We start from the raw sequence: 17,518 nt of genomic DNA on the forward strand, positions 1-17,518 counted from the left end.
AGCTGAAGTGCTGGGTTTTCTTTAACCTATAGAATGACACAGGCTGAAAAGGACAGCTGTTTTCTACACCTCTTCAGAGCCATTCTGCCCAAGCTAATACAAATTTAGGTGTTTCTATGTGGTGATTTAAAAAAAAAAAAAGGAAGTTACTTGCGATGCAATTTTCTAAGGTTCTTCTCAAAGGCAGGTCCCACCACACCATACACACCCTGCTCAGCAAGAGCAAAGGCTTTCCCACACTCACACCCCGACCCCAACAATTCACCATCCGAAGGGCGAGGAAGATGCCCCTAGCTCAGCTTTTCTCCCCTCTGCGCACGAAGAGGGCCACGGGCATTTCAGCCCCGTCCTCGCACGGCGCCCAGCAGCGCGCAAGGCAGGCGCCCATCGATGGCACGCTGGTCAAAGGCTGGTGGGCAGGGTGCCCACGGCAATGCCTCCGGTCCCCCCCATCTGCTCGCTCACCGGCAGGGCAGGAGCAGCGACAAAAGCCAGCCTGCTCGCCAGGGGACACGGAGGACAAGCCGCCTCCAGCCGCACAGGGCACCCCCCGGGCAGAGCCCCCCAGCCGCTGCCGGGTTAACGGCAGCCGGGCTGCAGTGCAGACGGCGGGGACCTGCCGGGGATGACATCAGCGCTGCCACGGCCGGGCGAGGAGCTGGGCCGGGCCGGGGGTAACCTCGGCCGGGGCTGGTCCGCGGGTACCGCGACAGCGCATCCCCATCCCTCACCCTGCCCCGGAGCATCCCCGCTGCATCCCCCCCGGGGGCAGGGGGGGTCGGGCACCCCCTCGGCGGAGCGCAGCCCCCCACTGTTCCCGCAGAGGGCAGAGCCCCCCCCGCCGCTGCCGCCGCCGCCGCCCGGGCCGAGCCGTGCGGTGCCGTGCGGGCAGGTGCGGCCGCCGCCCGCGCCCCCCGCCTCGCCCTGCCCTTACCCGGGGCGGCGCAGTCGGCGCACGCCGCGTTGCCCGGCCGGTGGAGCAGCTCCACCAGCGCCTTCCTGCTCCTCTCCTTCGCCATGGGCGCGGCGGGCGGTGCGGGGCTCCGCTCGGCTCCGCCGCGGCTAAGGCAGCTTCATGGCGCGGGGCGGGGGGCGCTGGCGAGGCGGGCGGCGCGCCCGGGCTGCTCCATGCGGCCCCGCTCGCCCCGCGCAAGGTGAACGCCTCCGGCGGCCGCGCCGCCGGGAGGGGACGCGCCGGGGCGGTTTCTGCCCGGCCGCCTCCTCGCCCCGCCGCTGCCGGAGCTGCAGCTGGAGCCGGAGCCGCCCGCCCGGGCACGGCGCCGGTTCCGCCTTCCGCCGGGCCCGGGGGGCTGGCGGCTCCCTCAGCCGCTCGCCCGCGACATCCAGCGGCCGCCCGTCGCCGGGGCGCCCCGTCCCCGTGGGGGGGTCCCCGGCCATCGGGGCATCCCGGCCCCCCCGGGTGTCCCCCTCCCCGGGGCGCTCCCATCCCCCAGCGGGCCCTTCCCGCGTTTGATTTGGGGTGACCGCGCCGCACCCTGGCCTCGCTGCCCGCTGAGGGGATGCTCTCGCCCACGCGTGGGAGCCGCCGTGGCAGTGGGGAGGGTGGGGACCGGGGGTCTTCGCCTCGGGGAGGTTGCGGCTCGAATCACCCCAGCGCTCGCTGGATGGGGCCTCGCCGCTCAAGCCCCTTGGCAGGTTCTTGAGCAGTGCTTTTGGGGCACCTCTTTAACATTAGAATCTTTTGAGGGTACTGGTAAACATTTAACTGGTACCCACCTGCGCTCCGAAACCCCCCTCCTTCACCACTGTCCTTCCAAGAACACATCACCACTGCCTTCCACACCTGCATCTTGGCAGGACTGTCCTCCGAGCATCTTCCCACGCTTTCCACGCCCCTCCATGGTGGCAAGGGACTATCGGGGGAGAAGACACCTCTGGGGCAGGGTCACAGCTTCCCTGTGTCATCTCATGGCCATGTTGCTGGGACTGAGGGCTGCAGCCACTCATGCATCTCATCACCTACAGGGCAAGGCTCCTGGCCTTGTTTTACCAGGAGTAGAGGGTGACTCGGGGGTGACGTGGGAAGCCTTTGGCCAAGGAGGGGCTCAGAGCTGTGCCTCATAAGCTGCTGCCCTAACCCCTGCTGAAACCTTCCTCTCAGGTATAGGTCACAGGCTTCTGCAACGCTGCTGTGGCCTAGTTGTGGTTCATACAGCCCTGCTTATGAAAGGTTTTTGGTTTTGCAAAGCAAGTCCCCCATTCAAATTGTCCATCTCTGCTTCCTCCAACAAAGCAGAGCACCCTCCTGCAAAGCTCAGCTCACACCGTTCATGCTCCCCACGAGGTTCAGGGCATGCACGAGTATCTGCAGGAGGAGGGTGCCAGTAGCTCCTGGAAAATTTCCACAACCAAATCACCATCTTGGTCCTGCAAGCGTACACAGATGTGAGCAGGTTCCACGGAGCACTTTGTAGGAGAAAATAGCATACACCCTTAAATACGGGCAGAATCATGGCCTGGTACATTTACAGTGACCCCCCCCTTGCCTGGAATACATTTTCCTAAATGACCTTTGCATTTGTGCTGTCAAGACAAGTGGCTGTAACCAAGTTGATTTTTGACTGTTTTAAACTGATGTCAGACTGTTCCTTGCTGACTCTACGCAGCGTTACGCATCATGCTGGGGTTTGCTGGTTTTACACACGTAGCCTGATGATGTCTGGAAACTTGTTCCCATGCTAACCAAAGGTGTAATCCTGCACACGGGCCTTTTGTGGAGAAGTTGAGCTGCCGCGTCCAGACCCTCGCCTCCTTCAACCTCCAAGTCACTAATACTAACCTGGAGCAGAGCACTGACTTCTAACATCCACTGAGTAATACCAGCTCCAGCACTATATCTTAGCCCTAATCCTCCACACCCATGCTATATTCAAGCTTGTCGGTGTAAATATTTACAGGATCAGAGCTTTACCTATGTCCAGGTTAGGTTAGGTTTTTATTTGCACTCCGGCTTTTCCAGAATATGCACTTGCTGAATTCTTCATGCGATAGCCAGGATGCTGCACATCATCATGAACTTACCGAGGGCAGGGGCTGGGAGGAGCGAGGGGGATTGGTTTTGAAGTCTCTGTTTAGCTTTCCATTAAGACTTATTGATTCTCTTAATTTTTTGTTCTCCTGGTTGCTAGGCAATCCTTCTCTCTCCTCCGCGTGCTGGAAGCCAGGGCTGCAGACAGAAATTTATATCTTGTAATAAAATCAAATATAACAGAGGCTGTTGTCAATGATGAGAGGGGAGCGTTTCGTAAAGGACAGGCGGAGCAGGAGAACAGGGCCAGCAAGGGTCGATCAACAGCGATCCTCAGCATTTAAGTCCCATCACAATTACTCCAGACTTCACATCGGGAAACTAACAGCCCACGTGGGTGGAGGGGATATGGAGAGAGAGGGAGAAAAGTTGGAACTAAATGAGCCAGAATTGAAGATAAACTTTTGTTCAGTGGAAAATCAAAGGCTTGATTCAATCTCACATATACAAGGATATCTCCGTAGATTTGCTCCTGGTTTATCCAAGGTTAAGAAGTTGGGTGTTGCTCCAGTGTCGGTCAGCACAGTGTTGATCCAGGGCAGGCAGCGAGGCTCTCCTGATGGACATTGGCTCTTAAGGATTGTGATTGCTGGCGTAGAGCAGGGACAGTGTCCGAGTTTGCCATCCCGCAGGGGTGAAGGGCGAAGGTTGCCCCGGCAGGTTGGCAGAGGCTCCCGGGAGGCTGACGGGCATCGCTGCTCAGGCCTGTCCACCTCCGGCTGTTCCCTCCTGCCTGTGCCCGCAGGAGCCGACACCTCGTCCGAGCTTTTCCCCACATTTTGCCTGTGGGTATGACCTGTCAGGGAAAGCTTAATGAATTTGCTCCTACTTCTCGCAAAGTCTCTGGCCAAACTCTCTGGAGACCGGTTGTCACTGTCAATACGTCACCCTCGTTCAGATGCTTTCTGTCTCACCACTGCTAAGTGACTTGTTAAGTCTGATATAAATTTATATACATATGTATATAAATACTTACATATTTATGTGTAAAATGTGTTTGTTTGTAAACACTTACACTTTTAACTCAGTCTTTTCAAAATCGCAAGGTTGTTGCCTTAGAAACGGACGTTATTAATGCGATCTCCCGAGGTGCTAAGCTCAGTGGCAGCAAGGGCCACCTCTGAAATGCCAGACTCTGAGGTCAGGGCAAAGGATGCTCAGAAATTCCTGGAAACCTTTTCATCATCTTTGTGGTGATGCCCTGAAAACGTACAGACATAACTATACCTTCTCCTTGCCCTTCTGTATTAGCTCCTTTTACCCCGAGACTGCCTTGTTTTGTTAGGAAAGATCTGTTTACACTGTTTTTTAGTTAATTTTGCAGCCCCAGCCCTGAAATGGCTAAATCAATGCCACAACCATGCAAGTAAAAGGGTGTTAAACTCAACCCTTTATGTGACCCGGGAGCGCATTCACAGCGTAACATGGGGAAGCATTACGAATTCCTGTCGGAACAGCAAACCTCAACAGAAATATCAATAATTCATGCCACTGCAACTGCATTCAAGCAAAACTCTCTGGAGTAGTAGATACACCAGGCTGGATCCCTTAGGCTTCCTCAGCACCACAGGGGAGGCAGCTCTTGCAGCTGGAGGTTTACGCGAACAAGCCATAGCACTGGCCACCCGCACCCATGCTAAAGCAGCTAGTTTCCGTTGCAGCATGGTTTCCTGTTCAAAAGAAAAAAAAAAAAAAGAAAGAAAGAAACTGAAATCCTAGAGGTTTTTCTTTAAAAAAAAAAAAATTATATATCTTATTTTCTGGGTTATTCAGTTAAATCAAGAGTGGCTACAGCTGAGAGGGAGGAATGCCACAGAGCAGAGAGCTCAGACCAGGGCAATTAAAAACTCTTGAACTGAAAATCCGATACTGATGCCAACTGTCTCTGATTTTGAGCAAATTGCTTTATGGACCCTGTGGGATTTTTCTCCTGTAGAACAGGGAAAAGCACATTCACTGTATCTGCATGGTTAGGATGTGTTGGTGAAGTTGAAGAGGATGATGCAAGAGAAAATTATGCGAGGGTGCAGAAATAACAGACTGAAGCCCTATGTCTGCAGAGCTGCTCTGCACCTGCGCCGGCCCTCAAAGAAGAAAAGGCATTGTGCAACTCTAAAAGTGTCTCCCTGCGGAGTAATTTGCAGATCAGGGTTTCATTACATTTGCATAGTGGTTAACTCTGTTGCAAAGCCCAGCGTTACCAGTGTGAAAAAAAGGGGAGTCCTTTACTCCCATGATTTGATTTCTGTGCAGGTAACATCATGCACACCAGACCACAGAGATCCTCGGTAAGGGAGAAGAAATGGGGAGAATGAGGACAAGAAGGGGGTGCAGAGCAAAATCTCTCTGCTGATTGACTTAAACACTATTTTTTTAGGCTTCTGCAACATCCTGGAGCTAACCGCTCTCTCAGAGCCACGCTGCAACAAAAAGGAAAGTAGCTCAGGCCACTTTTCTGAATCTGCCCATGATGTGCTCAGTACATCCCTTCCATTTCTTTTCCGCCTGTGCTCTGGCCAGGGTCGCCGCAGCGATGGGCTGGTTCGGGAATCGATATATGGTCACAGGGGCTGCTTAGTCGCTCCGACAGGGTGGTTGGGAGCCAAGAGACGTCCTAGAGCATGAAGGGGTAATTGATAGCTTGAGGATGTTGGATATTTGTACATCTGCTCCACGGCACATGGGGAAATCTCAACACAAGAAAAACCGCGCTGCGACAGTCCTGTTGCTCTTGTACCGAACCCATTTCATACGATGTAAAATATGGCACAGAGGGGGCAGCTGGGGGAACTGGCTCCATGGCAGCTACCAGGCACCTGACTGGAGCTATGCTGATTTCTACAGCCTAATGACGGGCTCTCTTCTGCTCTCAGAGAAGATGAAATTAGACCAATGAAGTCAATAATTCACCTATGCCAGTGGTAGACCACTGCTTTTAGCATTATTCCTGATTTATGCTAATTAAAAGACTTAGGCCTGGGAAGCTCCATATGGAGAAAGCCAACACATGTGTGAAGAGATTCGTACGTCATGGTATCAGCTCCTCCAAGAAAAGACAAAGTGATTATTCAGAGAGGGCCATCATCAGTTCAGTCTGAGTCAGAGACAGCAGCAGGACATGTTCGACGTGCAAACCGCAGGGCAAACACTTACCATGGAAATTGCTTTTGCTCAATTCCAATAATTTAATCTCTTCTTGGCTCAAATAGCTCATCCTTCCAGGAACAGCTTGGAGACATTCGAGCAGGAGACTGGACTGCATGATGACCCATTGCAGGGTGGAGACAGAAACGGCCCGGCCAACTGCTGCCTGCTCTGGGGGTCCTGGGAACCGGTGGGTGCTCCTGCCAGGGACCCAGCGCCAAGAGGACGATGGAGACACTATAGGCAGGACCATAGGACAGAGAACAAGGGGCTGAAGCCCAGCATGTCACTTCTGGTCTGGAATTCTCTGCAGCAGAGCCCGAGTGTCTCAGAAAGAAGACAAACCATTTTAAAAGGGCACAGAGAAGATGAGAAAAACGGTACAATTACAGGTCCCAGCAGTCAGTCTCGTATCACAGACTGCTGCTTTCAGCTGCCAGTCTGGCTCAGACATCTGAGACCACATCACTTTCTGTAACATTGCTCAGCTGTGATTTGAATAAAGCATTAGATGGAAACAAAGCTGTGGTTTTTCTCTAGAAAGAGATTAGAAATGATGGCCTGAAGGAAGCTGCCGAACAGCTGGAGATGGTAATTGAGCCTCCCCCCAATTAACTTTGTCCACAGAAAGTTGAGGACCATGTCCTACCCTTCCTCTGGCTGCTGATGGGATTGCTTGGATGTCACTGCGTGCCTCCTAAGAGCTCCCACAACATCAAGATACAGAGCATGCTGCTCACTTATTTGTTTATTTCAATATGCTTTGCCAAAGAAAAATCAGCAAAGAATTAATTAACAGCAATTATTTCTAGCAACAACAGAGCAGCCCTGCTCTAGAAGCCATGAAAACAACATCATGAGACCCCTGTGGCCGAAAAGCCTTTATAAACAGGTGCAAAAATAAACAATTTTATAGCAGGCTATAAAAAGAGCCCAAGCCAGGTTGGGGAATGGCAGGGGAACAGCCATTTCAATGGCTGAGTCGGAGCAGCCACCCAGGTGACTTTTGTGAAGGAGCTTTAATAAACAAACCAGCACAGAAGCACCAACCTGAGTCAAAGAACCAGCAGGACCAGGTTATTGCTGCAATAGAGGGTTTACTATACCCGTCACTCTGTGTTATTAGTGCTGCTAAAGTGATTTACTGTCTAAGTCAGTCCAACCGATTAGAGCTGTGATCTAAAGTACTAGCCAGCTCCGGTTTCAGTGATAAACGTCACCCCCCCCTGCCTATTACTTGCTAAAATAAGCTGAAATAAAGCCATCAATCCAGACATCTCTCTGCTCAAATGAGTCTTTCTAGCTGGCACCACCACACCTGCAAGTCTCCTGCCGTGCACACTGAAAGGATGGAGGTGGATGTTCCAGACATGCTCTCATTTTTCACCCATCTGGTTCTTTTTTCAGCAGCCGATGAACTCAGCGTTTCTACCCCTTTGACCAGAACTCACACACCTCCTGTCACCAAAGCCCTGAGTGACCTGGTTCTTGTTACACCTCTGTGCTGCATGTGCACACGCTCAGCACCTCCCTGCGTGAGGAGGCCAGGGCACATCTCCTGCAAGAGATGTTCACCTCCATGCTGTGTCCTAGTAGGCAGCAGTGGCCAGTCCCTCTTTTCCACCAGACTCTGCAGCACAGTTTGGGGAAGGGGGAACTGGACTGAAAGCCACTTTGCTGGCCTGTACCATTCACACTGATGTCTGTGCACACAGACTATTAGCATCTGATCTGTGGCATCGCCTGTGCTCTCCTATGTAGACACCAGTCTGGCATTGGGCTGTGTGGACCCAGTATACATATACGTCTAGATCAGACAGAAATTTGAATGCCTAGAGAGAGGGGGACAGACTTATGCTGCCTTAGCAACCGCTCTGAGTGTACACATGCACACCAGAGATGTGCCAAACAACAGGCACACCCTGGAGCTTGTGGTCTGTAAGGGCTGGGTCACAGCGATGCGGGGTGAGGACGAGGGGTTAGAGACAGCCTGCTAAATCCATGGGTTGAAGTCAGCACAGCATAACTCCCACATCCACTCTAAAGAGCAAAAGCTGAGGGAGGCAACCCTCGCGATGAAAGCAACCAGCCTCATTACACCCCTGGGATCTCCTATTTGGTACTTGTTCATGGGGATGTGAAGGCTCATTTATCAATGGCGGGTTTTGCTCCTGCCTGGTTCAGCATCCCGAGTTACCAGCAATTTTCTCAGCACTGATCTGACCCACGGCTTCTGTGCGATTCCCGAGTGCTAGCAGGAATTTTTTTCCCATTTGGGTCTGCCTGCCCAAAAACTGGCTTCCTCAGCATGGTGAAATCCTTTGGACCATCCAGCAAGCCATGCTACCATAGGGCTGTCAGAGCAACCCAGAGAAAAAAGCCCTCTGTAGATTGCCAGCAGATTGCTCCTCTAAGCGTGCTGCAGCACACAGCATCACATCAAATGCTCACAGCAGTCATGGTGTCCCAGATTCTGTAGTGCTATCGTTCTCCTGCCTTGTCCACTAAGGACAGATTCAGTGCCTCCAAACCCTGCTGAAACCCAGAACATGGTTTGATAACAGAGAAATATAAGCTGGGCAAACAAAACTGGGGCTGACTCCCTCACAGAGCACCTCCTCCCATGCGACTGCCTTTCCACGTGCTGCCCTTGATTAGCAGCTTTGCAAGCAGCATCAGAACCAGGTGTGTGAGCAGGTTCTTGCTGAGCAGGGCTTGCTAGCATTGAGGAAACTAAAAATCCTCCAGAAATCAGAGCTGTCAAGTCCTAGAAGGTTACTAAAATAGCCAAAGGACTCAGTTCCCCAAAGGGGCTGCAGAAGCAGCCCCCACTGCCTGCTTTTTAAAATCATCAAGATGAAATTAAAAGCCTGGGTCATTCTGGGTAGTCTCCCTGATTTCTTCACCTTCCTGCTCTCTTTTTGCAGGGCTGCTTCCCACCACTGCTCCTACAGAGTTTACCATAGTTCATAAGGACCTGAACAGAAAAGCATATACAGTACTGGGTGGCTTAAGGTATTGCTCATTACCAGTCAGCAGGACACACAGCCAGATGGACCACAACACCCCTCCCACATCAGTGGGAACCTGCCTTACTCTGTGTGGGAGCTGGGAAAGACTGCTTGTGCAGACAGCTACACATCCCACTGGAGCTGGGGAAGCGTGGGAGAGTAACGGCTGGATTCAGCCCACCAAATTTGATGCACCTGACCTGTTTTACACTCAGAGAGAACTGTGGCCTTTGCTGGGCTATATGGTGAATGCCAGGCTTGTCTGGGATGTTTTTCATCCAGCCAAGCCCAGTAGGAATCAGCAAGCATAAGACTGATGCACCTGCTAATGCAAGTCCCAAGATCTCCTGGAATAATGGGAATAAACAATTCAGTGGTAAAACCATCTGTGCAGTGCTAGAGGGAGAGCACAAGCATCAGAGCATCTAGGAAGAGCCATAAAAACCTGTCACCATATCATCAGTCCCAGGAAACAAAAAAATGCATCAAGGTCTATCAAGTCTTCTGCACGCATGCATTGGACTTCTAGGTGACTTTCTATGAAGCTCCTATTTTGAGCAGTGATCAATTATGCATTTCAAGCCATATGGCACCTTCATTCCAGAAGGAAGGCATTTTGTCTTGAAATCTGTAAGCTAGAAAGTCTTCTGCATCCTGACAGAAATGCAACATTGCCAGCTATTCACAGAAGCAGAATCATTAAAAGAAAAAAACAACCAGGATAAGATTAGTTGGACATTTAAACACCCTGGAAGGGGAAATGGACCCTTGCATGTGCCCTTCCAAACAATCTTTTTTCTAATTAATCGGAGTTTGAGCTTTGATTTTTGTGGGAAACCTGATACAACATGCCACATACCCAATTTAGCAGGATCCTTCCAGACAGGATCTATTCCAGGCAGAAAAGTAACTAACGTCCTTTGGGGTCACTGGATATGCTGCCCTAAGTGACTGCACTCTTGCATACTAGCAGAGGCATCATTCCCTTCCCAGGAATCATGGATTAGAAATGTAGAAACATACTGCTCTCCAGTGGAACCAGAACACCCAAGGCATTTTTCGGAGCCTACAGCAACAAGTGATGTTACAGATGCTTTTTGTACAGGGAGCAGGCTGCTCCTTTTCTCACAGCCTGCCTACAGCATTTGCTGATCGTTAACTGCATCCGTGCAACACTCGGGTTTAGTTCCAGCAGCTTTATGGAAACAGCATTGCCCCCCAGTGCTCTCCAGGCCTGCTTGGAGTGAGATAACAACGGGCTGAAATTCAAGAGGTGCTCTAACCGATCTAGTTCCCTCCCAGTGTTAGTGCTGGTTAAGCCAAACCTACAAAAGCAGCAGTAAGTAAAAGTGATTTTGTTTTCTGCTGCAAAGGGCAATGAATCACCAGCAAAGGCCAGCAACTCTGTTGTCTCCAAAGGAAACCAAGTGGGTGACTACTCACCGTGTGATGGCCAGCCACAAGGACATCTGTGGTCTCAAAGCAGGCAGGACAAATTGGGGAGAATGCTTTGGAAGAGGATTCAGGGGAGGACCAAGCGTGAGGGTCAGCTGGCTACGCCCTTTGCCTGTGTGTAACTCTGTGCACAATCCCAAACATCCACTTTACAGGTGCCTACAGATGCAACCCTTCTGCTACACCAGGTATCCCGCTTGCAGACAGCAGATTCAGCAACAATCCTTCCTTAGCACAGAGGCACAGGCTCATTGTGCTCCTACAAAGGACTTTGGACCATGGCCCACTTCCAGTGCAAGCACAGGAGGCTCTCTTTGTATAGGCTTTTCTATCAAAGAATGCTCAGAGCCTTGGAAATGTTTACTAAACCCTTTCTTCTCTGTTCTGCAGGTCATTGCGGTTGTTTGGAGAGATACACCTAGAGCTCAAGGTCTCCCAGGAAGACATTACAAGGGTTGGCTTGCAGCCATGTTCTTTCTGTAAATAACTGCGGTGATCAAGGCTTACCTCTTTGCGGTTGAATTGATTCTAATCTGAGCAAAGAAAGGGGGAACATGCAGGCAAGGCTCTCCTAAGTGCCCACATGCAAAGCTCTGCTGACCCGGAGCCCTCCGGGGACTCCCTGGGACAGGATCCCAAGCAGGAGGGTGCCTAGAGTTATGGCGTGAATGAGGCTTTGCTCTAGAAAAGCTACAGGAAAGACAATTACAGCCCCCTCGCTTATCGATTTCTATTATTGTGTTAACAGCTTACATAGATCTTCACTCCAACAGTGTCAACAATTCCTCCTGCTTTGGGCTATCCCTTCCACACCTGTACAATTACAGCCAGGCTGGCAGTTCCTACATCAATCCCAGCCGAACCTTGTTTCCCAACTGTTTGCTTTTCTCCAGCTCCCAGGGTCTGTCAGCAGGCGGTGCTTCACGGCAGCGCTGGTGCGGGCAGCACGCAGGCAGGCTTCCCACATGAAGATGAATGCACTTGTGTGGGACTTACCTTGCTCCCGGTGCCACACGCAGCAGAGCAGCTCATCAACTCCAAACAGCTCCATAAAGAAATCAGCGCCCTGACAAACCACCTCCCCCACAGCACACACACTTCAGCTCGGCATTTCCAGAATACAGATTTTCCCAACTTGGTGCCAGGCTTCCGGAGAGGTTCCTCCTTGGTACGGGAACAGCAAAGGTAACTACGAACTTATGGCTTTCCTTTGGCCTATATGCTGCTGTCATTTTAAAGGAGCATAAACCAGGATCCCACAAGCAAGGCTAAAATAAAGAGGGTTATATGGAAAGACTCCAATTAATAATCTGGATGTTGGCAGGAATAAACTGAAGAGCATTCTGGGACTTCTCCCACATGACTCTGGTGTTGCAGGGACTTGTCCCATAGAGCAAGTTGGGAAAATTGTTTCCCCAGGCTTGGCATTGATGAATGGCTTGTTTTTTCACCACTTCTCAGTTGCATTAGTTATCAATCATAGAATCGTTAAGGTTGGAAAAGACCCTTAAGATTATCAAGTCCAACTATTAACCTATCACTGCCAAGTCCACCACTAAACCATGTCCTCAAGCACCACATCTACCCTTCTTTTAAATACCTCCAGGGATGGAGACTCAACCACTGCCCTGGGCAGCCTCTTCCAGTGCCTGACTACCCTTTCGGTGAAGAAGTTTTTCCTAATATCCAACCTAAATCTGCCCTGGCGCAGCTTGAGGCCATTTCCTCTCGTCCTATCGCTTGTTACTTGGGAGAAGAGACCGACCCCCACCTCGCTACAGCCTCCTTTCAGGTACTTGTAGAGAGCAAGGTCTCCCCTCAGCCTCCTCTTCTCCAGACTAAACAACCCCACTTCCCTCAGCCGCTCCTCATAAGACTTGTGCTCTAGACCCTTCACCAGCTTCGTTGCCCTTCTCTGGCCACGTTCCAGCCCTTCAATGTCCTCCTTGTAGTGAGGGGCCCAACACTGAACACAGGATTTGAGGTGCAGCCTCACCAGTGCCGAGTACAGGGGCACTATCACCTCCCTGGTCCTGCTGGCCACACTATTCCTGATACAAGCCAGGATGCTATTGGCCTTCTTGGCCACCTGAGCACACTGATGGCTCATGTTCAGGCAGCTGATGGCCGTCACCAGCTTCGAGCTCACCTTACAGCTCCACTAAACATATTCTCTTCTCCAGCTAATGCCTTACTGCCTGAAAATACATGTCTCTGCCAATTCCCCGAGCCTTCAGCTATCCAGTCACAGCCCTCTTCTTGTCCTGGCATGAGGGGGACAGCGCTGTGAAGCTGACTCACCGCGCTGGCAGGCAGGATGAAACGCACCCTTGGATCTGGACAGGATGAGGAAGTTATCTTCGTCAGGCCGGTAAAGGGTGCAGAACTCTCACCCCAGCACTCCCTATGACGACAGCAATTACTATTTCTGTAGTTATTTTCTGAAGGGCGAAGCATGCTCTGGCCATTTTGGAGGCTCAGCAGCAGTCAGGTCTGTGCAATGCATGGTCCCGCTGGCTACACTGCCGTACCACCACAGGAGGACTCCAGGCCTACGAGTAGCACAGACCACTGTTCACTTCAGCATGCCATGAAGTGTTTTGAAACTGCTTTTTTCCCCTCACCATCCCTCCTACAGCAGGTCCAAAATTTGGGCCTTTGTCCCTACAAACAGAGTCCCCAGTGGCCCCTCCTTCAGTGTGTAATCTGAGAGAGTTCATTTAAACAACAACTATCGCTCCAGCTCAGCAGTCAAAATTCAATCACTCAAGACTTCAACAACTCCACCTCTTTTACTCTGCAATAATCTGGAGGAGCGAGGTGGTATCAACTGTCTCAGGAGAAAACATGCATCTAACTCATGAAGTAACTGTGTGGCCAAATGACAGTGCAGAGTCACATCCCAAAGATGAAGCTACCACAGCCGGGATTACTCCACCACCACTGGTGGGTTCTTTCATACCTACCAGGGCTTCACTTCACCTTATAATATTCAGGGAGCACAGGAGCATGAAATTTGATTTCTTTCTTCTGAAGATGCTGGAGATTATTTTAATAATTCTTACTCTGTATCACTGAAAGAAAGCTCTTGTTCAGTGGTTTAATATAAAGTCTTTTAATATCTGTTTCAGCAATAAAATCTCTGCTTTCTCTTCTATAAATGTACTAATCTCACCAAAGGATATAATTTAAACAGTAGAATGAAGTAGAATAAAAATATGCAGCAGCAAGCGAACATTCTTTTCAAACAGGGACCCACTCTGAACTATCTACGGTCTGTTCAATCAGATTAGACCCAAGCAACAATTTAAATCCCAGCTCCAACCATCAATATGACGAGCAGAAAATGTTCTTTTACCCTTTCATGGATCTCTGTGTGAACAGATGCACAGTGGGGAGAAGCAGAAGCAAGAGGAATAATAGCAGGCAGCAGAAAAGGTGAGAGGTATCAAACAGAGGACACCAAATAAAGGAGAAAGTGTAGGAGAACTGCCTTGGCAAACAGTGTGTGTATCGCTATCTGCAGGCCCTGACCCTAAGGCTTGCAGTTTGAAAGTCAGATACACAGAGAAATGATTCACTGGGTTTAAAAAAAACAAAACCAACAAACCAAACAACCAAAACCAAACAGGGGGACAGGGCAGGAAATACAGTGGAAAATACATCCAGAGGATTTACAAGTTTATTGTCTGCTTAAAACATACTTCTAGGGGGCTAATAGGCCAAATTATTTCTGCTTGAACTCAGTGTTAATTAAGAAAGACTCATTTGCATTAGTATATGCAAGAGAAATACCACTGGCTCTGATAATTCATGGTAAGTTACACCAACACCTGTCAAGGACCTTAAAGACATACTCAGACCTGACCGCACATCTTCTGTATGGCCTGCTGCATTACCTTCTCAGTGTACGGGCTGCAGCTACGTGGTTTGGAATGAAATACTGTAGTTCTATCTACCCTGTTTTTTAATACAAAACATTTGTTTTTAAAAGAATAAAATTATCCAGTCATGTTTATATATACAGTTAACAGTTACTTAGAACACAAATAAATACCATTCCTGTGTCTACACTGATTTCACCATAAAGATATTAAAAAAAACATATGGCAGCTCTACTTGCATAAATGAATACGTTCATAATGAAAGATTCTCAGTTAAATGATGAAATAAAGTTAGGTGAACACTGTTGGTATAGTAAATAAAAGCAGAATCACTGCCTGACTGGTGTCTGGAACTGGAAATACTCTCCCAAAAATGATGAAGGTTAAAAGACTGAAAAAAACCCCACCCCAGTACCTAACTGTTTTCTATAGCAGGGTGAGGAGGAGATCACCCCAAAGATGGGGATCAACACCAGTATTTAATAAAAAGCAATTTGCAAATTCTACAACAGCTTTATTTCCACCTAACAAGTAATTGTGTAAGCATATTAGTAATGCCCACATAAGAGTAACCTACAGTTCAAGATGTACACAATAAAGGTGGGGGTTTTTTTTGTCTTTTTAAAATAAGACTTGACTGTTCTTACAGAGATGTGGAGAACGCTTCAGGCAGTCCCAGGCAAAATGTTCTTATGGATCTTTAAGAGTAGGCTAGAGAAATTAAATGAAAAAAGTTAAGAAATAGTTGAGGAAAGTAGACAAAGGCAGTACTTTTGCTCATTTCAAAAATCTTATTTTAGGAAAATAAAATTTTGGAAAAGAGGTTCCTTCAGGAAACACTTCCTATTGCAATATGAACAGAATGTACAATATGTACTACATAAGAGTTACGCTTTCCATACATGAGTGAAGTTGTCTTTCTTCATTACAACTTTTCAGGTTTTGCTTCTGATTTCTCATCTATCAGGTCTTTAAATCCCAATTTTTCCAGTGGTTCATTAGCCATAAGTTGCCTAAATTAAAAACAATAAAACGACAAAAACATTATGCAGAACACAGTCTATAACCAAGAGAACAGCAGCATTTTCTATTTCATTTAATATTATTTACTCTAAAGAAATCCAAGACGTCCATACGGAGTGACTGCCGCTTGGCAAAGCCTCAGAAACTTCAGTTTTGGGAAAGCAACATTCAGGGATACTTTTTTTCTTAACAGCGATTTGGCAATTAAATGTGTTGTTTCCTGATATTAGATATTGGATAAGAGTTTCCTCAGAAACTGACCTGACTCTTGGTTATCTTTAATTACCAGACTGCATAAGAGCTTCCTAAAATTTTATCTGTTGCATTTACCAGATTTTTAAGCGAATGTGGTTTACAGCAACATTTGTGGTGCAACTGCACTTTGCTGTAGTGATTTTCAAACTGTTTTTTATTTGCAGCCTTCCTCAGCACCAGCCCATGCAGCGTGTGCAAGCACCCTTGTATTGAAATGCACCTGGAACACCCTTCGTGCATTTCCCAACGAGCTCCCTGACTCACCGCAGAATACAAAGCACTGCAAAGCAATGCAAGACTGGAAACAACCCTGGAAAACCAACCATCAACGCTTTTTTCACTTGAATTTAGGAACAGGTTAATCTGTTAAATTGTAACCATACCTAGTAAAAAAAAAATACAAAAAAAATACATTGCGAAAGACGGTTGTGTAGCGCGGAAGCTGGCCAAGCCTCGCCGTTATCCCACCCTTCGGGCTGGGTATCTACACCTCACCAAAACCGTAAGCCGAGGGACCCGCTGACGCTGCGAAGGACACCCGTTCCCGACAGGGCCACAAGCTTCCTGCGGGCACGCCTCCACCCCGGGTTCCCTTCCCCTCCCCGCAGAGGGAGCCCCGCTGCTTCCCCGCCCCGGGGGCCACCCGGCCGCGCCTCAGCCCCCCCGCCGGGCCGGGCCGGGCCGGGCCGTGCTGCGCCCAGGCTGCGGCGGGGCCGGGGTGCCACTTGCCTCTCCATGCGGCACTCCAGGTAGGCCATGGCGCGCTGCCGGCAGGCACCGCTCTCGTAGCCGCTGTCGCGGAGGCACTCCATGAACCGCTCCTTGAAGGCGCTGCACTCCCCTGAAAGAGATGGCGAGGGCCGCGCTACCGCCGGGCTCGGGCGGCGGCCCCGGGCCTGCGTCCCCCTGACCCGGCCCGCGGAGAGCCGAGGGGAGGCGACGGGGGGAGGCCCGGCGCTAGGCCGCGGGGAAGCCGGGCCCGCGTGACCGCACCGAAGTGATCCAGCGGGAAGGCGCCTTTGTCCGGCGGCCGCGGCTTGAAGCTTTTGCTGCCGAAGTTCATGGCGGTGGACATGGCGGCGGGGGCGGCGGGGGCGGCGGGGCGGGCGGGCGGGGGTCCCTGCGGTCACGCACTCGCCGCCGGGGGGAGCCGAACACCGATCGTCGCCAGCTTCTGCGAGCGCCGAGCGCATCGAGCGGGACACGTGACGGCTGCCGCTCCGCGGAGGGGGCGGGGCCACGCCGCTATGGCAACGGCATCGGCATTGCTATGGCAACCGCAGCGCCCCGCTCCTGCACGAGCGTTCGCCGCGGGGGGGGGGGGGTGGTCGTCACGGTAACGCTATCGGGCCGCGCGGGGGGGCAAGAGTGACGTCACTGCCGCAGGCCTCGGCCCCCGGCGCGGGTCACCATGGAGACGCCGGCGCTGCCCGCCATGTTGGGCGGGTCGGCCCCACCTGAGCGGGCGGCCTTCCCGCCGCGCTGCCGCCGCCCCGGCACCCCGGGCTCGGTCAGCCTCGGCGAAATAAACCGATTCCTTCTCATAAAAACCCTGGTATTTGCCTAATTCGCCTCTGAACTCTCTGAATGGGAAGGGTGGGAGCGATGGCGACGGGCAGCCTGCCTGCCGAGGGGCAGGGAAAAGTGGTTTGTCCTCTTGCATTTGTTCGTTTGGAAACGAAGGGAAAAAGAGCAAA

At 50.8% G+C, this 17,518-nt stretch overlaps 1 protein-coding gene across 1 annotated transcript; it reads right to left on the minus strand.

The window, feature by feature from the left end:
- Positions 1 to 4,192: 4,192 nt before the first annotated feature.
- COX19 (cytochrome c oxidase assembly factor COX19) lies at positions 4,193 to 17,014 on the minus strand (the record flags this gene model as incomplete). The annotated part of the gene is given in 5 exon segments (XM_082314116.1): positions 4,193 to 4,719; positions 6,203 to 15,556; positions 16,551 to 16,662; positions 16,815 to 16,927; positions 16,929 to 17,014. Coding segments are annotated over 4 exon segments (399 nt in total). The 3' UTR covers positions 4,193 to 4,719; positions 6,203 to 15,468.
- Positions 17,015 to 17,518: the final 504 nt, after the last annotated feature.

This window comes from Platalea leucorodia (assembly GCF_965183815.1).
Source record: "Platalea leucorodia genome assembly, chromosome: 5".
Classification (NCBI taxonomy): Eukaryota; Metazoa; Chordata; class Aves; order Pelecaniformes; family Threskiornithidae; genus Platalea; species Platalea leucorodia.